Source organism: Saimiri boliviensis, chromosome 10 (assembly GCF_048565385.1).
Source record: "Saimiri boliviensis isolate mSaiBol1 chromosome 10, mSaiBol1.pri, whole genome shotgun sequence".
NCBI classification, from domain to species: Eukaryota; Metazoa; Chordata; class Mammalia; order Primates; family Cebidae; genus Saimiri; species Saimiri boliviensis.
The window spans coordinates 112,019,740-112,044,946 of record NC_133458.1 but is presented as its reverse complement, the minus strand read 5'-3'; the positions used below and the strand labels follow the sequence as shown (position 1 = coordinate 112,044,946).

The 25,207-nt window shown below is 50.4% G+C and overlaps 1 protein-coding gene and 1 pseudogene across 5 annotated transcripts in view; one reads left to right on the top strand and one right to left on the bottom strand.

The window, feature by feature from the left end:
- OGDH (oxoglutarate dehydrogenase) overlaps nt 1-12,871 on the top strand; it is a 471,568-nt gene extending 458,697 nt beyond the window's left edge. For all 5 annotated transcript variants that reach the window (XM_074379746.1, XM_003930785.4, XM_074379747.1 and 2 more), the window contains 13 exons: nt 540-719; nt 1,144-1,296; nt 3,130-3,232; nt 3,532-3,660; nt 4,015-4,165; nt 4,464-4,591; nt 4,695-4,873; nt 5,289-5,360; nt 6,962-7,090; nt 8,082-8,154; nt 11,027-11,190; nt 11,384-11,538; nt 11,679-12,871. In XM_074379746.1, coding sequence (XP_074235847.1) covers nt 540-719; nt 1,144-1,296; nt 3,130-3,232; nt 3,532-3,660; nt 4,015-4,165; nt 4,464-4,591; nt 4,695-4,873; nt 5,289-5,360; nt 6,962-7,090; nt 8,082-8,154; nt 11,027-11,190; nt 11,384-11,538; nt 11,679-11,799 — 1,737 coding nt within the window. In that variant the 3' untranslated portion in view covers nt 11,800-12,871. The remainder of the gene's footprint in view (nt 1-539; nt 720-1,143; nt 1,297-3,129; nt 3,233-3,531; nt 3,661-4,014; nt 4,166-4,463; nt 4,592-4,694; nt 4,874-5,288; nt 5,361-6,961; nt 7,091-8,081; nt 8,155-11,026; nt 11,191-11,383; nt 11,539-11,678) is intronic.
- A 10,319-nt stretch (nt 12,872-23,190) lies between these two features.
- LOC101052903 (heterogeneous nuclear ribonucleoprotein A3-like) lies at nt 23,191-24,989 on the bottom strand (annotated as a pseudogene).
- Between the last annotated feature and the right edge of the window lie 218 nt (nt 24,990-25,207).

Below are 25,207 nucleotides of genomic sequence, written 5' to 3'. Positions count from 1 at the left end.
ATACGGCAGAACTGTTGAGATGTGTTCCTGTTAGGTGATGGGCTCATGGGTGAGAGTGTAGTATTACCATAATTTATGTTTGAAATATATCATAAGATAAAATTTTAAATGCAGGTCATAAAAGTATGAATATATCATTAAATTTTAGTACATCTGAGTGGTAGGGAATGTTATGAAGCCTTTACATTTTCTTTTCTGGCTGGGTACTGTAGCTCAGGCCTGTAATCCCAGCATTTTGGGAGGCCGAGGCGGGCAGATCACCTGAGGTCAGGAGTTTGAGATCGGCCTGACCAACATGGAGAAACCCCGTCTCTAAAATTAAATAAATAAATAATTGTCTGTTAAATTTGTGTGGATTTTGTTATCACAATAGGAAAAAAAAACAAAACTTAAAGGAAAAGGAATGTAAACAGCCATTTGGGGGCACTTCCTCAGAGTAGCCAGTCGGCAAGTGCATGCCATGCCCGGCCTTGGCCCTGCCCTCTGGTCCTACGCCACTGTGCCAGGTGCCCTCTTGCTATACTACGTGTTCCTTGCAGATCGGCTTCACCACCGACCCTCGGATGGCCCGCTCCTCCCCCTACCCCACTGACGTGGCCCGAGTGGTGAATGCCCCCATTTTCCACGTGAACTCAGATGACCCCGAGGCTGTCATGTACGTGTGCAAAGTGGCAGCCGAGTGGAGGAGCACCTTCCACAAGGATGTGGTCGTCGATTTGGTGAGTGACTCCAGGGACAGCATGTCCTGGGCAGAGCATCTGACCCACCCACCCCTCTTGCCCTCGGCACTCCTGTGTCCCAAGGAGAGGAGCTTGTCTTGATGAGTCACTTTAGGGCTCTCTACTGCCAGGCCTCATGCAGGTTCCTTTGAGCTCCAAAGTGTTCAGGCCTATGAGCACCAAGGAATGCTTCCCAGGTGGGAGCTGTGGTGCTGAGGCGGGCCACTCATAGACAGTCAGAGCAGCTCTACTGTGTGAAGGATAGGCAGACAGGATCCTAATTCCACAGAAGGTAAACTCCAGGGCAGGCATGAGGCATGAGGAACGTGGCCATCCCTTAAGAGAGATGAGGCAGATGCCCCAATAGCACTTCTTCCCAAGGAGCCAGCCCTAGTCTCTGACATCCTCTCACCACTCTGAGCAGGTGTGTTACCGGCGCAATGGCCACAACGAGATGGACGAGCCCATGTTCACGCAGCCACTCATGTACAAGCAGATCCGCAAGCAGAAGCCCGTGCTGCAGAAGTACGCCGAGCTGCTGGTGTCACAGGGTGTGGTCAACCAGCCCGAGTACGAGGTGCGTCCCTGTGGTTCTATCCCGGTGCGCCTTTCCAGAGCCAGGGAGGACTAGAAAAGGCAGGCCACAGGGCCAGTTCTCACTTTTGCAAGTAGTGAGGATACATGTGAGAGCATGTGAAATATTTACAACCACAGCATTTCAATGCATTAACTTTTCAAAGGATCTGAGCCACTGAGATGCTTTGTAAAGGAAGTGGGCGTTAAACTTCTTTGAGGACTAGAAGGGGATGTTTCCAGGTTGAGGTAGTAGTGGCCCAGTAGGTTTTCTCAGATTTCACAAATCGTGCAGGGGTGAGAGGTAGGTGGTGGGTCCAGCTTGGTAAGGGGCTTGTTGTAATCCAGATAGTAAATGCTGGTTGGTTGTGAATGGGAAGGCCAAGCACCTGCTCCAGAGAGGGAGAGGGTGGGTGTAAGGAGCTGTGTCTGAGCATGGGAACAGGACAGGTCCCAGATCAGAGCAACCTGATAGCCTATAGCCTATGCTGGAGACGGAGCTTTGGGGCCCACACCTTCTTGGGACTGTACCAGGAACCATGAGAGCTAGATCAGTTCTTTTCTATGTATTTATTTATTTATTTGAGATGGAGTCTAGCTCCATCATCCAGGCTAGAGTGCAGTGGCGTGATCTCAGCTCACTGCAACCTCCACCTCCTGGGTTCAAGCAATTCTTATGCCTTAGCCTCCCAAGTAGCTGGGATTACAGGCACGAGCCACCACACCCAGCTAATTTTTGTATTTTTAGTAGGAACAGAGTTTCCCCATATTGGCCAGGCTGGTCTCAAACTCCTGACCTCAAGTGATCTGCCTGTTTGGGCTTCCCAAAGTGTGCTGGGATTACAGGAATGAGCCACTGCACCCAGCCTGGACCAGTTCTTCCTTTTTTTTTTTTTTTTTTTTTATTTTGTGATGGAGTTTTCACTCTTGTTGCCCAGGCTGGAATGCAGTGGCTCAATCTCGGCTCACCACAACCTCTGCCTGCCGGGTTCAAGTGATTCCGCTGCCTCAGCCTCCTGAGTAGCTAGGCTTACAGGCGTGTGCCACCACGCCCGACTAATTTTATATATTTAGTAGAGACAGGGTTTCTTCATGTTGGTTAGGCTGGTCTCAAACTCCTGACCTCAGGTGATCCGCCTACCTCAGCTTTCCAAAGTGCTGAGACTATAGGCGTGAGCCACCATGCCCAGCTACCTGGGACCAGTTCTTAAGAAAAAATATGGTGAAGGGTTAGGGGTTCAAACTCCAAGCAGGATCTCTACCAGCAAATGTGGGGAAGAAACTTTTGGGAGTGAAAAGAATAAAATCTCGGCCGGGTGCGGTGGCTCAAGCCTGTAATCCCAGCACTTTGGGAGGCCAAGGCAGGTGAATCACGAGGTCAAGAGATCGAGACCAACCTGGTCAACATGGTGAAACCCCGTCTCTACTAAAAATACAAAAAATTAGCTGGGCATGGTGGCGCATGCCTGTAATCCCAGCTACTCAGGAGGCTGAGGCAGGAGAATTGCCTGAACCCAGGAAGCGGAGGTTGTGGTGAGCTGAGGTCACGCCATTGCACTCCAGCCTGCGTAACAAGAGCGAAACTCCGCCTCAAAAAAAAAAAAGAATAAATTCTTAGAAAAGCATTGTACATGTTTAGGAACAGGCCCGGAGGCTGGCCAAGTCTGAGATGTTTTGCACCCAGGAAGTGTGGGAGTATGGGTGGGCATGCATGGGGTTATGCCAGGGGTATGGTTGGGCTTGCGTGGTGGCCATCAGAAAGTGTGGGGGTATGGGTGGGCACATGCAATAGTCATGCCCTGTGCCAGTCACTGCTGTGTTGTGCCCAACCCTCCAGGAGGAAATTTCCAAGTATGATAAGATCTGTGAGGAAGCTTTTGCCAGATCTAAAGATGAGAAGATCTTGCACATTAAGCACTGGCTGGACTCCCCCTGGCCTGGTGAGTGATGAAACAGTGTCACAAATAAGCTCCTTTGAGGATCTGATGTAACGAGGCATCCTCTTCCCAGAAAAATTCATGCTCCCCACTTTGTACTCACAGTACACGGTTGTGTGCACCATTTCAGCAAACCTCCCTGCAGACCCTAGACTGAGACCCCTGCACTAATGTTTTCTGGGGAACACAGTGCGAGCTATGCCGTCTGTCACCCTGCTTCTCCCCAAAATCATGCGTCTGCTAAGGTGTGGTCCCTGGAAAGTAGAGCAGATGTCATGCCTCAGTTGTCCTTTGTCTCCCAGGCTTCTTCACCCTGGACGGGCAGCCCAGGAGCATGTCCTGTCCCTCCACGGGTCTGACGGAAGATATTCTGACACATATCGGGAACGTGGCTAGCTCTGTGCCTGTGGAAAACTTCACTATTCATGGAGGTAACAAGCTCTGTGCTGACCTGTGGAAATGCTGGAGCCCAGGCCAGTGGCGCCAACTGTCTAGGACTGTGACCTTTGCCCCCATCATGTGTCCTACAGAGACTCCCTTCCTGCCCTGCTTGAGGCCTCTGGAGTGGTTGGAGGGAGCCACTTCTCTCACTCCCTGCCCTTAGCACGATCCCACACTTCCTCAGTAGTAAAGGAGAGACTGAGGTCACAGCTTTTCCAATGAGTCAGGAACCCAGAAACTATACGAGTGAAAAAGGCTCTGCTCTTGCCATGGGCATGCTGAGAAGCAAGGCAGGCATGTGCAGGCCGGGCCTGCAGCAGCTGGTGAGAGCTGTGTCTCTGCAGGGCTGAGCCGGATCTTGAAGACTCGTGGGGAAATGGTGAAGAACCGGACTGTGGACTGGGCTCTGGCAGAGTACATGGCATTTGGCTCGCTCCTGAAGGAGGGCATCCACATCCGGCTGAGCGGCCAGGACGTGGAGCGGGGCACATTCAGGTAATGTTCTGGGCAGTCTTGTTTGCCCTCCATGGAGTAGGAGATGGAAAGGGAGGGGTTCTGGTGTTTCTTTTCCAGAAGACGGTTACTGAGTCCCATTGCTCTCAGGCTGAAAGCCTCTGTCCCTCATTTGCTGTGGATGCTTCTGTTAAGACCTGGGTGGGGCTGCATTCTGCAGCTTCCTAGTCAGAAGTCCAGGTCACAGAGCGTGGCATCTGCTGGTGCTTTGTGTGGGTCCCCAGCATATTTGCTTGTCAAGTCAGAGCTCCTGGTTATTACCTCTGTTGTCCTGTCTCAGCCACCGCCACCATGTGCTCCATGACCAGAACGTGGACAAGAGAACCTGCATCCCCATGAACCACCTCTGGCCCAATCAGGCCCCCTACACCGTGTGCAACAGCTCACTGTCTGAGTACGGCGTGCTGGGTGAGTGCCTGGAGCCACCTCACCAGAGCCTCTCCCCCACCCAACCCCCTGGCACACTGGCTGGTGTCCTGGACGTGGTTTTCTCCTTCTTTGTCCCTTGTAGGCTTTGAGCTGGGCTTTGCCATGGCCAGTCCTAATGCCCTGGTTCTCTGGGAAGCCCAGTTTGGTGACTTCCACAACACGGCTCAGTGCATCATCGACCAGTTTATCTGCCCTGGACAAGCCAAGTGGGTGCGGCAGAATGGCATCGTGTTACTGCTGCCACATGGCATGGAGGGCATGGTGAGCCTCTGGCCCTTCCCTGCCAGACGGAGCACTTGGGAAGGGCCTAGGTAGGACCCCGACCCCAGAGATTGGCACGAGAACCAGTGGCTCACACCAGCCTCCTAAGGGCTCTGCTGGTGCTTTCCATCCATCTCAAATGGGATGTCACTTCAGAAGGCCAGAGTAGCCCATCTGGATATGGCTAGCATGCCCCGTCCCTGCTGGTCCAGACTCCCTAGACGCGCAGGCATCCAAGTGTGGAAATGATGAGGAACCAAGTGCTTTGCCGGTGGGAGGGGGAAGGAACCCAACCCTGCCATCAGGAAAAAAGATAACCAGAGATGAGCTAGTTGGTTAAGGAGGAGGAACGGCAAATGCGGCAAATGTCAGTATGCAGGAGCTCCTAAACAATAACTCGTGTGTCTGGTTCCAGGGTCCAGAACATTCCTCTGCCCGCCCAGAGCGGTTCCTGCAGATGTGCAATGATGACCCAGACGTCCTGCCGGTGAGTAATAACGGGCCCCATCAGCCTAGTTGTTCTCAGGGTGTCTGATAGGAACCCTGGGGAAGGACATGCTATCTGGACATCCTGAGGTGGCAGACCATGGCTCTGCCCTTTCCTCTATCCTGGGCAGCACACATGGGTGGACAGGTGTGGCCCCATACCTCTGGGCTCCCTGGGATGGGAGACTTCCTCAGAGCACAAAGGAAGGTGCAGGGACTGCCTCCATTGGCTTCCTGCTATTGCTGCAAGCACAGAAACGCCATGTGAGCCCCTTAGCACAGACTCCTGGGGAGGCTCCTGGACCCTGATTCAGGTACATAAATTTAAGAGGAGAGAAGTTGGCCGGGTGCAGTGGCTCACGTGGTGCTCCCAGCACTTTGGGAGGCCAAGTTGGGCAAATCACAAGGTCAAAAGTTAGAGACTAGCCTGGCCAATATGGTGAAACCCTGTCTCTACTAAAAATACAAAAATTAGCTGGGTATGGTGGTATGCGCTTGTATTCCCAGCTACTTGGGAGGCTGAGGCAGGAGAATCTCTCAAATCCAGAAGACAGATTGCAGTGAGCCGAGATCACGCCATTGCACTCCAGCCTGGGTAACAAAGTGAGACTATATCTCAAAAAAAAAAAAAAAAAGAGGTGGGGTGATTCTGAAACTTTAAGAACTCAAAGAACCAGCCCAGGCAACACAGTGAGACCCCGTCTCTACAAAAAATGTAAAAATTAGCTGGGCATCCTGGCACACACCTGCCTTCCCACCTACTTGGGATACTGAGGTGGGATGATTGCTTGAGCTTGGGAAGTCAAGGCTGCAATAAACCAAGACCATGTCACTGCACTGCAGCCTGGGTAACAGAACAGTACCCTGTCTTAAAAAAAAAAAAAAAAAAGAACCCCCCAAAAAAAAGAACCCAAAGAAAATGATTAAGAGTCATTGTCTAAGGAAAATTAGAATAGGTTTTAGGTAGAACGTGTGTCTCTTAAAGTAGTATCTGTTTCATGCTGGGCAATTGCTGTCAAAGAAATAGGAGGGATTGAGTGGGACTGAGGCTCTCCTCCAGGATATGAGGCTGGCCAACACAGCTTGCTGGACTCACTTTGTAGTGTCAGTTTATGTCTCCTGGAGAGTCAGCGTGTTAGGCCATTCTTGTGTTGACAAAGAAAAACCTGAGACTGGGTAATTTATAAAGCGAAAAGGTTTAATTGGCTCACACTTCTGCAGGCTGTACAAGAAGCATGATGCTGGCATCTGCTCAGCTTCTGAGGAGGCCTCAGGAAGCTTATAATCGTGGCAGAAGATGAAGTCAGGGAGCAGGCATGTCACATAGCCAGAGCAGGAGCAAGAGAGAGTGGGAGAGAGGTGCCACGCACTTTAAACAACCAGATCTTGTGTGAACTCAGAGTGAGAACTCACATATCACATAGCCCAAGCTATGATCTGAACACCTCCCACCAGGCACCACCTCGGGCACTGGGGATTTCAATTCAACATGAGATTTGGGCAGGGACAAATATCCAAACTAGATGCCCTGAGGGCCCCTGGATGCCCCCAGAAGACTCAGTGCTGCATCTTGGCCTCTGGCCATTTCCTTCCTTGCTGCAGGACCTTCAAGAAGCCAACTTCGACATCAATCAGCTGTATGACTGCAATTGGGTTGTTGTCAACTGCTCCACCCCTGGCAACTTCTTCCACGTGCTGCGACGCCAGATCCTGCTGCCCTTCCGGAAGCCGGTCAGTGGCAGGGCCTCCCTTGCTCAAACAAGGCCTGGCCCTGCCCTGTTGGTGCAGGAAAGGGCTCCTCAGAGAGCCTCTTGCTTGGGGTTGGCTAGGTGGGCACCTGCAGTGGGGGCTATGGACCGGACCTGGCGTCAGGGAGCCTGGCCCCTCCTCCTCACTACTGCCTTGAGGGAACTGCATGTTCTTCGAGTCCTCTTCCCCAGCTGGGCCCCTGCATGCTGCTGAGCACCACGTGCAGAGCAGTCACATAGGCTGCAGGCTCCAGCCTGGTGGGGAGGACGATGTTTGAACAGGTGGTCGTAGTGGGTGTGTTGAGCTCTGGAAGAAAGGTGAGCCCTGGCAGAAGCCAAGGGAGTGCAGGGTCCAGCCGAGGAGCCAGGGAGAGCGGCTCCTGAGCTGGGTGTTGAAGGGTGAGTAGAAACTAAGTGGAGGGATAAGTGGGAGAACTGATTCCTAAGAAGGAAGGAGTATGGGGGACAGCCCAGGGAGAGTGCCCTGCTGCCCTGGGATGCCACAGAGTAGGGGGTGTTTGGCAGAGGCTCACAGCTCGGAGTGTCCCCAGCAGCCCAAGGGCCTACGGGGCAGAACAGCCCTGGTGCTTCTTGGTGCTGGGCCACATCACAGCCTTAGATGGACTTTGGGTATTTTTTGAGTGCATTTGCTCTGCAGCTGCCAGGGAGAGGGTCAGAGCTCTTTCCTAGGTACAGAGAAGCAGGGAGAGGAGGATTGGCAGTCCGCACAGGCTGGGTTGGGCCCTACCAGGAGTGGATGCCTGGCTATGGGAGGTGAACAGCAGGGAAATTGGTCATCTTTCCTTTTTCCTCCTCCTCTGCCTCTTCTGACCTGGGGCTCCTGTTGAGTGGGAGGGCAGGTTGTTGTGTTTCGTGGCCTGAAGGTCAAGGCTTGGGCAGCCTTTTTTTTTTTTACCTTCCTTCTGGAATCTTCAGAATCTGATCCTTCACAAGCCTGTTGTTCTGTATTTCAGTTAATTATCTTCACCCCTAAATCCCTGTTGCGCCACCCCGAGGCCAGATCGAGCTTTGATGAGATGCTTCCAGGTGGGTGTGAGGGAGACGGGCATTTCCTTGGGGAAGATATGTTTGGGGCTTCTTTGCTGCTGCTCTTTTGTAGCTTGTGGGGCTGACATTTGTGATTCTTACTGGCTCTTGCCAGATTTTTGGTTGTAAAGACCCATGATACATGGCTGGGTGTGGTGGCTCGCTCTTGTAATCCCAGCTACTGGGGAGGCTGAGGCAGGACAATTGCTTGAACCTGGAAGGTGGAGATTGCAGTTAGCCAAGATCACGCCGCTGCACTGCAGCCTGGGTAATAGAGTGAGACTCTGTCTCGAAACAAAACAAAACAAAAAGACTGAATAATACTCCATTATATGTGTATGCCATGTTTCGCTCATCCATTCATCTGTCAATGGGCACCTGGGTTGCTGCCATGTTTCAGCTATTGTGATTAGAGGAGCTGCTATGAACATCGGGTGTACAAATACTTCTTGGAGTCCCTGCTTTCAGTTCTTTTGAATATATACCCAGAAGTAGAATTGCTGGACCATATGGTAATTCTATTTTTAATTTTTTGAGGAACTGCCACGCCACACTTTCCACAGTGGCTGCATTTTACATCCCAACAGTGTATGAGGATCCCACCATCTCTACAGCCTCTCAGCACCTACTGTTTTCTGGATTTTTTTTTTTTTTCATAGTAGCCATCTTAATGGGTGTGAGATGATATTGCATTGTGGTTTTGATGTACATTTATCTAATAATTAAATGATGTTGAGCTTCTTTTTATATTATTGGCCATTTGTATATCTTCCTTGAAGAACTGTCTATTCAAATACTTTTTTTTTTTTTTTTTTTTTTTTAAGAGACAGGGTCTCACTAGATTGCCCAGGCTAGTCTTGAACTCCCGGGCTCAAGGAATCCTCCTACTTCAGCCTCTTCAAGTATTGAAATTACAGGCATGAGTCACGGTACCTAGCCTATTCAAGTCATTTGCCCCTTTTTTAGTCTAGTTGCTTGTTTTTAAGTCTTAAGAGTTATCTGTATGATTCTAAATATTAATTTCTTATCAGAAATATAATTTGCAAATATTTTCTCCCATTCTGGGGATTGTTCTTTTATTCTGTTGTTAGTACCTTTTGTGTCGTTTTTGGGTTTGTTGTTGTTCTGTTTGTTTGGGGTTTTTTTTTTTTTTTTTTGAGTTGGAGTCTTACTCTGTTACCCAGGCTGGAGTGCATTGGCATGATCTTGGCTCACTGCAACCTCCACCTCCCTGGTTCCAATGATTCTCCAGCCTCAGCCTCCCAAGTAGCTGGGATTACAGGCAAACACCACCACGCCTGGCTAATTTTTGTACTTTTAGTATAGACGGGGTTTCACCATGTTGGCCAGGCTGGTCTTGAACTCCTGACCTCGGGTGATCTGCCCACTTTGGCCTTCCAGAATGCTGGGATTACAGGCCTGAGCCACCGCACCTGGGCTGTTGTTAGTATCTTTTGATGTACACAAGTTTTTAATTTTCATGAAGTCAGGTTTGTCTTATTTCTTCTCTAGTTGTCTGTGACTCTGGTGTCATATCTGAGAAATCATTGCCAAATTCATTGTTGTAAAACTCTCTCCCTATGTTTTCTTTTGAGTTTTATAGTTTTTGCTATTATGTTTAGATCTTTGACCCACTTTGAGCTAATTTTTCTGTTTTGTTTTTTATTTTTTGTTTGCGTATTTTTGAGACAGTCTCACTCTGTTGCCCAAGCCAGAGTGCAGTGATGCGATCATCACTCACTGCCGCCTCAACTCCCAGGCTAAAGTGATCCTCCTACTTTGGTCTCTCCGGGTACTGGGATTACATATGTGAGCCACTGTGCCCAGCCTTTTATTCTTTTTGATGCTGTCATAAATGGAATTGTCCTAATTTCCTTTTCTTATTGTTCACGGTTACTGTATAAAAACACAACTGGTTTTAGTTACGTGTATATGATGTGTAGCGCTTAAGTCAGGGTATTAGGGTATCCATCACCCTAGTACAATGTATGTTAACCTTACTCGTTTATCAAATATTGAATTTATTCCTTCTATCTAACTGTATGTTTGTACCCTTCAACCCACTTTTTTTTCTTTTTGAGACAGAGTCTGACTCTGTTGCCCAGGCTGAAGTATAGTGGCATGATCTCGGCTCACTGCAACCTCCACCTCCCAGGTTCAGGCAGTTCTCTCGCCTCAGCCTCCTGAGTAGCTGGTGCACGCCACCAGGCTCGACTAATTTTTTTGTAGTTTTAGTAGAGACGGGGTTTCACCATGTTGGTCAGGCTGGTCTCAAACTCCTGACCTCATGATCCATCCGCCTTAGCCTCCCAAAGTGCTGAAATTACAGACATGAGCCACTGCGCCTGGCCTAAGTTTTTTTCTTTTTTGTAGAGACGGAGTACTACCATGTTGCCCGGGCTGGTCTTGAATTCTTGAGCTCAAGGGATCCTCTTGCCTCAGCCTCCCAAAGTACTGTGGTGGCCTGAACCACCACACCCAGCCAACCCACTATTCTCTATATGACTATTTTCTCAGACTGTGTTGAAAGTGTTTATATTTGTAAAATCCTGAGCAGTAGAAATGGAGTGAACATGGGATATTTTAATATACTTGTTCCTGAAGTCTAAGACAAGTTGTTTTGAAGGATAGCCTGGTGTTACTTGATACCCTGAACTGGCCATGTCCGCTATGTGTTTGTTACACATTATGTGCTTTCCAAAGTGCACGTGGTCTGAGCAAATAAGGGCACCAGAGGCTGGCGAATGGGAAGCATCTCTAACCCTTGAAAGCTGTGTGTCGTGGCAGCAGTCCATGGCACAGCCCTGGCTCCAGGAGAGCTCTCAGCCACATCCCTGAGAGAACCAGCCCAGCCATGGGAATTCTCTTGTAGGAACCCACTTCCAGCGGGTGATCCCAGAAGATGGCCCTGCAGCCCAGAACCCAGAGAATGTCAAAAGGCTTCTCTTCTGCACTGGCAAGGTGTACTATGACCTCACTCGGGAGCGCAAAGCACGTGACATGGTGGGGCAGGTGGCCATCACAAGGATCGAGCAGGTGAGGGTGGGTGGTGCCGTCAGGGTGTCCCCCCTGCAGAGGTCAGGGCTCTGGTGCCTTCACGGAACAGCCTTGCTGGGGGTGCGGCCCTCAGATTCCTGACCTCCCCTGCTCAGAACAGCAGTTTCCCTTTGCTGGATCTTGCCTGCCCTCCAAGCTTCCTCTTTTTGATGTGACCCCTGCTGTCTCCTAGCTGTCGCCATTCCCCTTTGACCTCCTGCTGAAGGAGGTGCAGAAGTATCCTAACGCTGAGCTGGCCTGGTGCCAGGAGGAGCACAAGAACCAAGGCTACTACGACTACGTGAAGCCGAGACTTCGGACCACCATCAGCCGTGCCAAGCCCGTCTGGTAAGGCCTCGGTCCCTGCCAGGAAGGCTGTGGGACCCTCCCCGCAGGCCAGTGAGCAGTTAGCCGGGCACACGCAGCAGAGATGGGCTGGGCCCACTCAGTGGCCACTGCCCTCACTGTCCCTTCCCTCTGTCTCTCAGGTATGCCGGCCGGGACCCAGCAGCTGCTCCAGCCACTGGCAACAAGAAGACCCACCTGACAGAGCTGCAGCGCCTCCTGGACACGGCCTTCGACCTGGACGTCTTCAAGAACTTGTCATAGATGCTGCCTAGGGTCGCTTGGGCCACTGCCCTCTCCACACCCATGACTGCCCCTTGCTTCTCAACTAAAGAATAGTGCCTCAGCGCAGCTACACCGCCGCCCTCCTCGCTGTGCCACACCCCTCCCTCCGCTCTCGTAGGAGTTAGGCTGTCGTCCCCTCCAGTGCTTGGCTGCCCCACAGGCCACACGCTGCCCAGGCTTCGCTGACTTCTGAGCAGTTTTCCAGGAGGCCGTGGGGGAGCAGGAGGAGGAAAGGTAGCCCCTGAGGGATGTCCTTGGGGAGGGGTCAGCTCTGGCCCCAACCTTCCCACCAGTGTCCCCCCTCAGGTAGGGGCTGGGCTTCGTGTGGCTTCCTAGTTTGCTGGCAACCCCTGCCACCCAGCAAGGCACAGGCTCCTGTATTTGGGACTAGGATAGCTTCATCTTGAGGCTGAGCTTTAGAATCTGTAGAGGAGCCTAGAGTCAGATCTAGCCATGGCTGGCAGAGGTTTCTGGGCTGGGCCCCAGCTGTGGTGTGAACTGAGGGTGACACAGGGCAGCTGGCAGAGAGCCTTGGTGTGACCTGGCACAGACGGCAGCTTTGGTCTCTGCAATATCCATTCTCTGCTGTTTCTTCAAGGCTTTCAGGCTGTGTGTGGGGCCCAAGCATGCCCCACCCACCCTGCCTGGGCTCAGACAGCCCCTGGAGCCTACTGAGTCTGTGTGACCAGGAAGCCCCGCTCAGGTGGCCACCGCAGGGGAACTGGCTGTGCTTTCTTGGTCCTGTTAACCCTCCACCTCCCCGCACCTCTCCCTCGGCCTCCTGCCCCACCCCACCACTCTTTCTTTCTCCTTTAACCCAGTGGAGACTTTATGATGCATCATTTTCTTTGCTGTGCCAAAGCAGGTCAGAAGAGGGAGAGGAGGGGCCGGGGGTGAGGGGCAGGCCATGGCCAAGGGGCCAGCTCCCCCTCATTCATCACTCTGACCTTCACAGGGACAGATCTGATTTATTTATTTTGGTTAAAAAAAAAAAAGGAACAGAAACAATTTTGCATTGCATTGGCTTGACTCATAAACCAAGTTATCCGCAGGCCTGTCTGCTCTGTCTTTCTGTCTGTTCCGCCTTCTCCCCTGAGGGGAGGGGACTAGGCCAGGCTCCTCCTAACCCACCTAGGAAACAGTCCTCTCCTCATTGGATGGGGAATCCATGACCACGGCCTGCAGGCCCTCACCCCATGGCCCTCTACACACTCCCTTGCAGGCAAAGCCGTCATTGTGAACAAGGCAGAGGTGGCCTGGGCCGCCAGGCTGTTTGGGTGCAGCCCTGTTTCTGAGTTTTCCCTGTTCTGGGTCTTTTCCCACACGCCACCTTAAAAAAAGCACCCTGTGCTCTGTGCCTCTGCGTTTGAGCCAGTGTGCCTGCGGGTTCACCCTAACCACACGTTTTGTTAATTAGTGCATCCTAGAGACCAAGCAGCGTTTCCAACCTGGAGATGGGGTCCCTTACCAGCACACACCCTGGGATCCCCTCTGGCCAAGAGCCTCATCCCCCAACAAGCCAGGTACTGGCTTCCTGAGCACTGAACCAATCATACCTCCGAGGAAGAGCTTAAGTGGGGTCAAGCCTCTGACTCACCACCCTGTTCTCTAGGGAGCACCTGCCTGGGTCCCGTGATTTATCCTGTTGTCCCTTTGCAGCATGGCTCAGGGTTCTTCCAATTGGAAGCGTGACCACCAGCCAGTGCCAGGTGAGGTGGGTCCTGGGGTGGGTGTGAAGAGCTGCCGCCGCCACCCCCAATGCTATAGACAGACGCTCCTGCATGTGTCTGTTGGTGACCAGTGCCACTTCATTGTGCCTCACCACCTACCCAAAATTCTGGCTGGTCAGGGTGGCTCACACCTGTCATCTCAGTACTATGGAAGGCCAAGGTAGGAGGATTGCTTCAGGCCAGGAGTTCAAGGCCAGCCTGGGCAACATAGTGAGACACCCCCCCCGCCCGCCACAACCCTACAAAAAAATGGAAAAAGCAGCAGGGTATGATGGCACATACCTGTAGTCCCAGCTACTCAGGAGGCTGAGGTGGGAGGATCGCCCAAACCTGGCAGGTTAGGGCTGCAGGGAGCTGTTAGAGCACTCCTGGCTGGGTGACAGAGCAAGACCCTGTATATATCTTTTGGAAAAATGGCCGCAGGGTTTGCTGTAGCGAGGGAAGCTGGGACTCGCCTCTGCTTCCCAGCGGGCCAGGGAAGCGGAACAACTGGGTGAGCAGAGCCCAAACTCCCAAACTAGTTCTGAGGGTCCGGGAACACTCCCCAGAGAGTGGGGCTTCCGAGTTGGCTCCTGAAGCAGCTCAGCCTGGTGACCCCTGGGTCGTCCTGGTGGTAGTTGTGACCACTGTAACAGACAAAGCTCGTCTGGAATCTCGAAGTCAGCAGGGTGGTGGTCTTCCTAAATTCTCGGTGCAGGTCTGTGCCCCTTAGCACCCTGCGAGGAGGACAGGGCTTTGTAAAGGCTCTGGAAAGATCAGGAAGAGTCAGAACCTGCTGGACCAGGTACTCACACGTGATGTCATGCAGATGGTTCCCTGGTTTCTTCTGTTTCAGTTCATTGTCCCATTTCCTGACATTTGAAAACAATTGTTAAAAAGAAGCAGCTCCACGCAGTCTAGGCAGCATCTTGTGTGTTTAGACAAGACTTTGTGGGCCAGGACTGGAGTGAGTGTATGTGTGTGTATACCGAACAGCAGAGTGACATGAGGTGACAGCCTTGGGTGAGTGTCACGGATGTGTAGTAGGTGTGGTGTGAGTGAGCTGAAGCGAAATGCAAACCATTTTTAGGACAAAGAGGCCTTGTCCTGGTCACTGGTGAGCAGCTTGGCCCTGTGACTCATCCCTGAAGCTCCTGAATTGTTGCCAGTTGGGCAATGCAGACAGGGACATAACCTACCCAACATCACTGTCAACGTCCTTGTGCTTTTCTGGATATAGAAAAGGTACTTCTGGATTCAAAGTAACTGAGCTAGATGTGAGAATGTCAGCTCGCTCCACTGGGGAGGGAGCTTCAGAGCCAGCCCCCCTCACCCAAATGCCATGGCTAGTGACTGGTGGGGTGGGTGAGGGTGAAAGAGGGACATCACCAGCCCATGAACTCACTATGGTCTGAGAGCTCGTGCTGTCTGGGAGTGGGGATGGGGGAATGACCGGATGAGGTGTCACCCATCGGTGTGTTTCTGCAAAGGTCCACACCTGAGAAGTCAAAAGAGGCTGCCAGCCCCACTGGAGTGACTAGGAACCCTACACCCAGATTCCCTCCTTTTCCTCCAGCAGAAACAGAGAATTGGAATCCCAGTGATACTTCAGGCCTAACTTCGGTGGGGTAGTGAGCTCCCTGTCGGGATAGTATTCAACTGGGATTTCACTGCAGAGATGGTAGAAATGTCCCTGTGTAGCATTCCGTGATCTTCTGCCGGCGGGTCTCTGCTCAGGGACTCCTGCTCTGCCCACTTCAGTGCACACCTAGCTCTCTCAGTCCCCAAAACAAATCATCAAAGACTTCCCTGAATGAGGGCCAGAACTGGGTGTTTTCTCCAGGATACCCAAAGGGGCCACATTACCCACCTCCTATGGCCTCATTCCCCCAACCAGCCTCACCCATCTTCCCAGACCTCTCCTCCCTAGGGCCTCACCAGCCCCCAACCTGACTCATGGGCTCAGGGCCCCAGATTGCCACGGGAACTTCTGCTAACTTCCAAGTGCCCAAGTCCACCCAGGCCCCCTGCCAGAGGGTCTCCCCCCCCTCCAGCGCTCTCTCCACTGGTGTGCTGGGAGTGGTTTGTCAGCCTTGAGACCTCCCAAGACCCTGTCTCCTTTCCAGCCTTCCCCAGTGCAGAGCTGTGTTCTGGTTTGCCTCTGGGGCTCTTGACCTGACACCCTGGGCAGAGTCCCTTCCTGCCCAGACCTCTGTCCTGTCTAGGGAACCAACCCTAGTGGGAAAAGTCACTACTGAACAGGCCCTGAGGATAGGGGCTGTTCCCTCTGTGCCAGGCCTCTCTCATTTCCTCTGCTTGCTCTGGTCCTGAAGGTCAGGCTTAACAGAGTTTAGCACCTAAGTTAATGAAGGGTCTGGGCTGTGGATCAAGGAACAGTTTTGCTTAATTGTAGCCAGAGGCCAGGAAAGGAATGTAAACAGATTGGTGACCAGATGAGTATGTCCAGAGGCCCTAGTGGTCTGTGGGAACAGATGTTACCGGCACCCAGAGGTGTTGAAGGGAAATGGATGGAGCTTAAGAGATCCAGTTGAGAAGGAAACGTAAGTGGAAGGCAGACAGATGTCAGGAAGGCTTGCCTGGCCAACTGCAATGTGGAACGGAGAGAAAGTAGGTCAGAGGGGTGTGGCAGGGGAGGAGGCTGAATCTGAAAGCTTTGTGACATCCAGGTGGAAATGTCAGGGAGGCCATTGGCTTTGTGACATCCTGGTGGAAATGTCAGGGAAGCCATTGGCTTTACGGATCAGAGCCGGGAGAGTCGCTGGGTCCTATGAGTCATCTGTGGGTGGGGGTCCTGGTCCCCAAGGCACAGGGTCAGACAGTGGAGAAAAAGGAGGTGTGGGGAGCAGGGCCCCAACAGCTGACCATGTTCCTCTGCAGATTAGGTGCTGAGTCTAGATGTCCAAGGGGAGTCTTCTTTTCTTCTCCACCCAGCCCCAGATCTTGTCCCTCCCTAAGTCTTTAAAATCAGCCATGCCAGTAACCTGGCAGTGCCACTGGGCATCCTGTACCCCTTATTCCCTCCCCCTGCTGGGGCTGTGCCAGGAGCCACCTGCTTGTCTCTTGAGGGCTGTATGGACTGCCTTGTTACTGCAGAATGATCTTCAAACTCAGATTTGATGCCGTCTGTCCTCTGTAGGAAACCAATAGCGCGCCTTCCTCAGCAGTCTGATCGCTTAGGGGCTATCCTCCCCTCCCCGCTGGCACTCTAGGCTGCCCAAAGAGGACCTGGAGAGGAACTAGGTGCCCCCTCCTCGTCTCCTTGCTCCCTCTCCCTGGAGTCCCTTTCCTTGCCTTGTCTCTGGAGCCCACTCCTTCCCAGCCCGTCCCGTCATTCAGGAGCTGTGTGTGTATCACCATCCTGGCCCTGGCTTGTTTGCTGTCCCCCGCGTTGGCTGCAGTGCCTGCCACATGGCAGGGACTCCCTTGGGCTTCCAGGAGGAAGGGATACTTGTTTGTCTATTAAACTTTCCCTCCATTAGAGAGGTGGTAACTAAAGGCTGAGCAGAAAGGCTGGGAATAGGAAAGTGGAAGAGGACGTGGCCATCATGTCAGGAAGCCACCATAGCTCTTTCCATCCAAGACTCAACACCAGAGCCCCTTATACCACAGTGGGCCGGGTCCTGCCTAGGTTTTCCAAAGTTAGGGTAGGGCTTCCTCAACCCCCTCCCCACCGTTCATCCAGGGTTTATTTACTGAGTGGTTGGCACTTGCTCTTTGGGGTTCAAGTCACCACAAACATTCATTCTGCGTTGTAAGAGCTTTCTAACTCCTGCCCAATGCTGGTCACTTCTACTTCCCCAGAGGGACCTCCTGAAACTGTCAATGCAGAATTGTAACTGAGACGGTCACACAGGTCTGACCTGGCCACCTCCATCCTGTTTCTGACCTCCAAGCTGTTTTTGTTCATTCCTGAGCATAGGCTGAACTAACCTTGAGAGGAACTTAGTTTATGGATTATAGTTTGAAACAAAGATAAAGATAACAGCCTTTGCCCAAAACAATCCCCCTTCTTGCCTGGGACTAGACTGCTTTTGTAGGACTAACAAATTAGTCAACAAGTTAGAAAATTTGGTTTAGGAGTCATGCCCCTGGATACTACAAGATTCTGATGCTCCCCAAGTCAATCCTGGCAATAGCATCACTGTTGTAAAACCTAAGATCAGTGCTTCAGATATTTTGCAGACCCTGCACTAGTTGGGTCAGCTGGCACCACCTAGATTGATAAACTGGCTTATGTGATCTTGTGGCCCCCACCCAAGAACTGACCCAGCAGAAAAGGACACCTTCAGCTCCCTATGATTTCATGTCCAACCCAACCAACCAACACTCCTGACTCACTGGCTACCTCCCCCACCCACCAAACCATCCTTAAAAACTCTGATTCCCAGCCAGATGCAACCTCCGCCTCCTGGGTTCAAGCAATTCTCTGCTTCAGTCTCCCGAGTAGCTGGGATTACAGGTGCCCACCATCATGCCTGGCTAATTATTTTGTATTTTTGATAGAAACAGGGTTTCACCATCTTGGCCAGGCTGGTCTTGAACTCCTGACCTTGTGATCCACCCACCTTGGCCTCCCAAAATGCTGGGATTACAGGCATGAGCCACCAAGCCCAGCCTAAAATAACCAATTTCTCAAGTTGTGTCTTGTTGCAAAAATAAACAGATTTTTTTAAAGACAGTTTTGTTCTTGTAACTCAGGGCGTAGTGCAATGGCACGATCTCAGCGTACTGCATCCTCTGGCTCTCAGGTTCAAGCACTTCTGCCACCTCAGCCTCCTGAGTAACTGGGACAACATACAGGTGCCTGCCACCATGCCTGACTAATTTTTGTATTTTTAGTAGAGGTGAGGTTTCACCATGTTGGCCAAGGTGGTCTTGAACTCCTGAATTTGGGTGATCCACTCGCATTGGCCCCCCAAAGTGCTGGGATTACAGATGTGAGTCACCAGGACTGGCTGAAAACCAATTCTTATTGCACATATGCCAATAACTACATTGCCACAACTTAAGAATACTCACAACTAGTTTCCAAATTCTGGAGAAATCAGAGAGAAACAAATATGTTCCAAATTTTGTGCACAGGAGTATACTCAATTGTTAAAAACTAGAAATAGCTAAAAGGAAAAATTTTCTTAATTCTGAAAAACAAAGCAAAGGATTAGCAACATTTTAAGCAAAAAGTTAAACAAGATTACTTCAGGCTTCTGTTAGTTTAGTCCATGCAGTTAACTCCTGTTCTGTTTGCTATTCATGAACATTTCAGCTCTCCATGAGAGTCCTGAAAGTTTTTTCCTCTACTGTAATGTCACAATCTTGAAAGTTATCAGAAACCTGCATTCACAAACATCTGTTAGAGTTCCATAATTGATTATAAACCACCTTATAAAGAGGACCAAAACAAGACAACAATTATATCTGGATGACAAAACATCTTAGGACAGCCACAGTCAACAACACGATTAACAAATTTGGTTATTTCTGTGGCATACAATGATTTTATGTAATAATTATAATTATCAATAACATACACTAAGGCATATCAGAATTATGACTTTCCCATTATTTTGGAACACATACCAATAACTTGTTTATAAAAATACAGCCCAAAGAAAGCCAAACACCATTTCAATTTGACAGTGCTTCCTGTATAATTTTTGTACCAAAAAAGACAAAATTCACCTTTACTTTAGTGTATTATTAATGTTAAACCCAATTTTTAAAACCTTATAGGCTGGGCATGGTGGCTCACACCTGTAATCCCAGCACTTTGGGAGGCTGAGGTGGGCACATCACAAGGTCAGGAGTTTGAGACCAGCCAGGCCAACATGGTGAAACTCTGTCTTTATAAAAAATACAAAAATTAGGCAGGTGTGGGGGTGCATGGCTGTAATCCTAGCTACTTGGGAGGCTGAGGTAGGAGAACCGCTTGAACCCAGGAGGCAGGGGTTGCAGTGGGCTAAGATTGCACTACTGTACGCCAGCCTGGGTGACAGAATGAAACTGTCTCAAAAAAAGAAAAGAAAAAAAGTTGGCCGGGCGCGGTGGCTCAAGCCTGTAATCCCAGCACTTTGGGAGGCCGAGGCGGGTGGATCACGAGGTCGAGAGATCGAGACCATCCTGGTCAACATGGTGAAACCCCGTCGCTACTAAAAATACAAAATATTAGCTGGGCCTGGTGGCACGTGCCTGCAATCCCAGCTACTCAGGAGGCTGAGGCAGGAGAATTGCCTGAACCCAGGAGGCGGAGGTTGCGGTGAGCCGAGATCGCGCCATTGCACTCCAGCCTGGGTAACAAGAGTGAAACTCCGTCTCAAAAAAAAAAAAAAAAGAAAAGAAAAAGTTTTCTAACTTTGTTTTTGTAAGGTATTTTAGGCTAACTGGCTGCACCATAGGCCATACCCTAAGTCTAGCCATGGCAACCCCCGAGACCTGCACATACACCTCTGGATGGCCTCCCCAAACCCGAAAGTCTGAAGTAACTGGAAAACCACAAAAGGAGAAGATATGATCAAGCCCTGCGGTGCCTAATTAATTTTGAGAGATTCTCTGGTGTTCCTTATTCCTGCCTCAATTGATAAAGCAATTGGACTTTGTAACCAACCTTGGTCAACCTCATGACTGCAGACCCTATGACCCCGTCCCAGCTTGCAAAAACTGCCCTACACTGTAACTTTTGTAACTCTCCACTACCTACCCCAAACCTATAAAACCAACTCCTATCCCACCGCCCTCCACTGACTCTCTCTTCAGACTCAGCCCACACCCTCACCTGGGTGAATAAACAGCCATGTTGCTTACACAAAGCCTGTTTGGCCGGCGGCGGGGGTAGGGGGAGGTCTCTTCATTCAGAGCCTGCATTTTAATATTTGATGCTGAAACCTAGGACGGGGGTACTCCTTTGGGGAGACCAGCCCCCTGTCCCTTCTCCCCCTCTGGGAAGAGACCCACCTGAGACCTAAACACATCAGACCAGACCAGCAGCTCACACAGCGTGCCAAACAGCTCTCCCACCACTTTTTTTTTTTTTTTTTTTTTTTTTTTTTGAGACGGAGTTTCACTCTTGTTACCCAGGCTGGAGTGCAATGGCGCGATCTCGGCTCACCGCAACCTCCGCCTCCTGGGTTCAGGCAATTCTCCTGCCTCAGCTTCCTGAGTAGCTGGGATTACAGGCACGTGCCACCATGCCCAGCTAATTTTTTGTATTTTTTTTTTTTAGTAGAGACGGGGTTTCACCATGTTGACCAGGTTGGTCTCGATCTCTCGACCTTGTGCTCCACCCGCCTCAGCCTCCCAAAGTGCTGGGATTACAGGCTTGAGCCACCGCGCCCGGCTTCCCACCACTTTTAAGTTGGGAGCAGATTCTCCCTCTTTTTTTATTTTATTTTTATTTTATTTATTTATTTTTTAGAGACAGGGTCTCGCTATGTTGCCCAGGCTGGAGTGCAGTGACTCTTCACAGGCGCGATCCCACTACTGATCAGCATGGGAGTTCTGACCTGCTCTGTTAACAACCTGGGCCAGTTCACCCCTCCTTAGGCAACCTGGTGGTCCCCCACTCCTGGGAAGTCACCGTATTGATGCCGAACTTAGTGCGGACACCTGATCAGGAGAACTCCTGGGCTCAAGCGATTCTTCCACCTCAGCCTCCTGAGTAGCTGGTACTACAGGCACGCGCCACCGCGCCCGGCAACCCTCCCTCTTTCTCTCTCTTCCTTTAGAGAAAAAGAGACAAGTCTCTCTCTCTCTCTCTCTCTCTCTCTCTCTCTCTCTCTCTCTCTCTCTTTCCTTTAGAGAAAAGGAAACACGTCTCCCTCTCTCTCTCTTTTCCTTTAGAGAAAAGGAGACAAGTCTCTCTCTCTCTGTCTCTCTCTCTCTCTCTTTTTCCTTTAAATCCTTCTCCTAGGTAGAGAAAAGGAGACAAGTCTCTCTCTCTCTCTCTCTCTCTCTCTCTCTCTCTCTCTCTCTCAATCTTTCTCCTTCTAGTAGAGACAAAGGAGACATTCTATCCATGTAGGGACAGAGGAGACAAGTCTCTCCCTCTCGCTCAAAAACTTCGACGTCAGTCATGGACTCAGGAAGACAGTCAGTCATGGGGACACCTTCCTTAATCACTCAGCCACCTACAGCCCAGAACTCAGTCAGGGACACCTACTGAAAACCCTGGTAGCTGCTTGTTCCTTCTCCTTGTCTCTACTCTTTTCCTTAAAACGTACCCCCTTTGCGAAGAGCAATATTCCACCCTCTATTCCTCTGTCTTTGCCCTAGCCTGTGTCCTTAAGAAAAAATTGAATCTTACGCCGGGCGCGGTGGCTCAAGCCTGTAATCCCAGCACTTTGGGAGGCCGAGGCGGGTGGATCATGAGGTCAAGAGATCGAGACCAACCTGATCAACAGTGTGAAACCCCGTCTCTACTAAAAATACAAAAAATTAGCTGGACATGGTGGCGCGTGTCTGTAATCCCAGCTACTCACGAGGCTGAGGCAGGAGAATTGCCTGAACCCAGGAGGCGGAGGTTGCAGTGAGCCGAGATCGCGCCATTGCACTCCAGCCTGGGTAACAAGAGCGAAACTCCGTCTCAAAAAAAAAAAAAAAAAAAAAAATTAGCCGGGCGCGGTGGCTCAAGCCTGTAAGCCCAGCACTTTGGGAGGCCGAGGCGGGTGGATCACGAGGTCGAGAGATCGAGACCATCCTGGTCAACATGGTGAAACCCCGTCTCTACTAAAAATACAAAAAAATTAGCTGGGCATGGTGGCACGTGCCTGTAATCCCAGCTACTCAGGAGGCTGAGGCAGGAGAATTGCCTGAACCCAGGAGGCGGAGGTTGCGGTGAGCCGAGGTCGCGCCATTGCACTCCAGCCTGGGTAACAAGAGCGAAACTCTGTCTCAAAAAAAAAAAAAAAAAAAAAAAATTGAATATTTTTTCTTTCCGTTTTGGAGATGCGTTCTCCCTGCCAACTGTATCCAGATAATTTCCCAAACCCTAACGCCATCCACGAAACAACAGCTTCTGTCCTTCCTAGGGGTTGTAGAATACTTTCACCTCTGGATACCAGTTTTCTCAGATTGTGAATCTGTCTATTTGGCATCCGTTAATCACAGGGCCTATTGGATTAACCATATTTTCTCTTTTTTTGAGACAGGGTCTCACTCTGCCACTCAGGCTGAAGTGCAGTGGTGCAATCTTGGCACCGCAACCTCTGTCTCCCAGGTTCAGGCGATTCTCCTGCCTGAGTAGCTGGGATTACAGGCATGTGCCACCATGCCCAGCTAATTTTGTATTAAAAAAAAAAAAAAAGTTTAAAATTCCTTAATTTTTTATTCTTGTTACCACTACCAAAATTTACAGGGCAATACACCTGATGTAATGAAAAGAAAAAGAAAAAGCCACAACAGATAAAAGACCTCGAGAATGTTCATCTAATTGACACTAGATTGCATTAATCAATAGCTGCACTTTTTGCAGACTGTGGCTATGACAGTCCTGAACAAGAAGGGTTTCCTGTTTAAGCTTCAGTAACTTTTCTGACTGGATCATTGCTCCTTCTATGGCAGATATTTACAGTTCTTCTAATGCATTTGGGACGACTGTTTCAAAGTCACCTGCAGCTTTCCTGACAACTCCTTGTTCTCTCTCCTGCTAAGAACTGTAGCCCTTTTCTGCTGCTTTTAGAACCTTCTGCTACCATATCCACCACTTCCACCACCAGATCCAGAACCACTGCCAATGGGACTGCCCAAGCTTCTTCCACCAAAACTGCCCCCTTTCATGGGTCCATAATTTGATTACTATTGTCCCCTATAATTTCCAAAATCATTATAGTTCCCACCACCACCATAGTTACCACCGCCAAAATTTCCTCCTTTATTGTAACCATCGTATCCACCACCGCCACCACATCCACCACCGCCACCATATCCACCACCTCGGTTTCCCTGTCCTGGTCCACCACCACCATAGACTCCTCTACTACTATAACCAGGAACCCCACCATAGTTACCACCATCACCTCCAAGTCCATTATATCCACCATCGCCTCCTCCATAACTACCTCTGCTGCCACCACCTCCACCAGCATAACCTCTTCCACCAAAGTTTCCACTACAGCCAAAATTACCTCCACCACCTCCAAAGTTTCCTCCGCCACCCATAAAATTGCCAGATCCACCTCCACGGCCTCTCTGCGATCCAGCAGATTGCATCTCTTGTTTAGAAAGGGCCTTTTTCAGGGCCGGGCGCGGTGGCTCAAGCCTGTAATCCCAGCACTTTGGGAGGCCGAGGCGGGTGGATCACAAGGTCGAGAGATCGAGACCATCCTGGTCAACATGGTGAAACCCCGTCTCTACTAAAAAACACAAAAAATTAGCTGGGCTGCCGGGCGCGGTGGCTCAAGCCTGTAATACCAGCACTTTGGGAGGCCGAGGCGGGTGGATCACGAGGTCGAGAGATCGAGACCATCTTGGTCAACATGGTGAAACCCCGTCTCTACTAAAAATACAAAAAAATAGCTGGGCGTGGTGGCTCGTGCCTGTAATCCCAGCTACTCAGGAGGCTGAGGCAGGAGAATTGCCTGAACCCAGGAGGCAGAGGTTGCGGTGAGCCGAGATCGCGCCATTGCACTCCAGCCTGGGTAACAAGAGCGAAACTCCGTCTTAAAAAAAAAAAAAAAAAAAAAAAATTAGCTGGGCATGGTGGCTCATGCCTGTAGTCCCAGCTACGCAGGAGGCTGAGGCAGGAGAACTGCCTGAACCCAGGAGGCGGAGGTTGCGGTGAGCCGAGATCACGCCATTGCACTCCAGCCTGGGTAACAAGAGCGAAACTCCATCTCAAAAAAAAAAAAAAAAAAAAAAAAAAGGAAAGGGCCTTTTTCATTTCACAATCATGCCCATTAATAGTGTGGTATTTCTGAACAACAATGTTATCAACTGTATCATGATCTTCAAAAGTTACAAAAGCAAATCCTCTTTTTTCCACTCTGCCTGTCTTCCATAACTTCTATGGTTTCAATCTTGCCACGCTTTTCAAAGTCGTCTCTTAAATTATACTCCTCTGTATCTTTAATACCACCAACAAAAATTTTCTTCACTGTTAGATGGGTGCCAGGCTTTACAGAATCCACTCTAGAAACAGCTCTCTTTGGTTCCACGACACGCCCATCAACCTTGCGTGGTGGAGCACACATTGCCGCATCTACCTCTTCAACAAAACCGAAGCCCCTAGAACGTTTGGTTTGGGGATCTCTCATTACCACACAATCTGAGTGTGCCCCATTTCTCAAGATGTTCTCTTAAACTATCATCTGTAGTTTCAAAGCTCAGACCACCAATAAACAGTTTTCTCAACTGCTGTGGTTCCTTTGGATCAACGCCCTCCTCCCCACAGCAGCGATGGCAACAGCTGGAATGGGGCTGGGGGCAACCGGGTGGCGGTTTTACCTCCATTTTGAGACCGGACTCCCCTCTTCCAACTTGAGTTCAGTATCGCTAATTTTGTATTTTTAGTAGAGACAGGGTTTCTCCATGTTAGTCAGGCTGGTCTTGAACTCCCGACCTACCCGCCTCAGCCTCCCAAAGTGCTGGTATTATAGGTGTGATGAGACACTGAGCCAGCCTTCTTCTTTCTTTCTTTCTTTTTTTTTTTTTTTTTTTTTTTTTTTTTT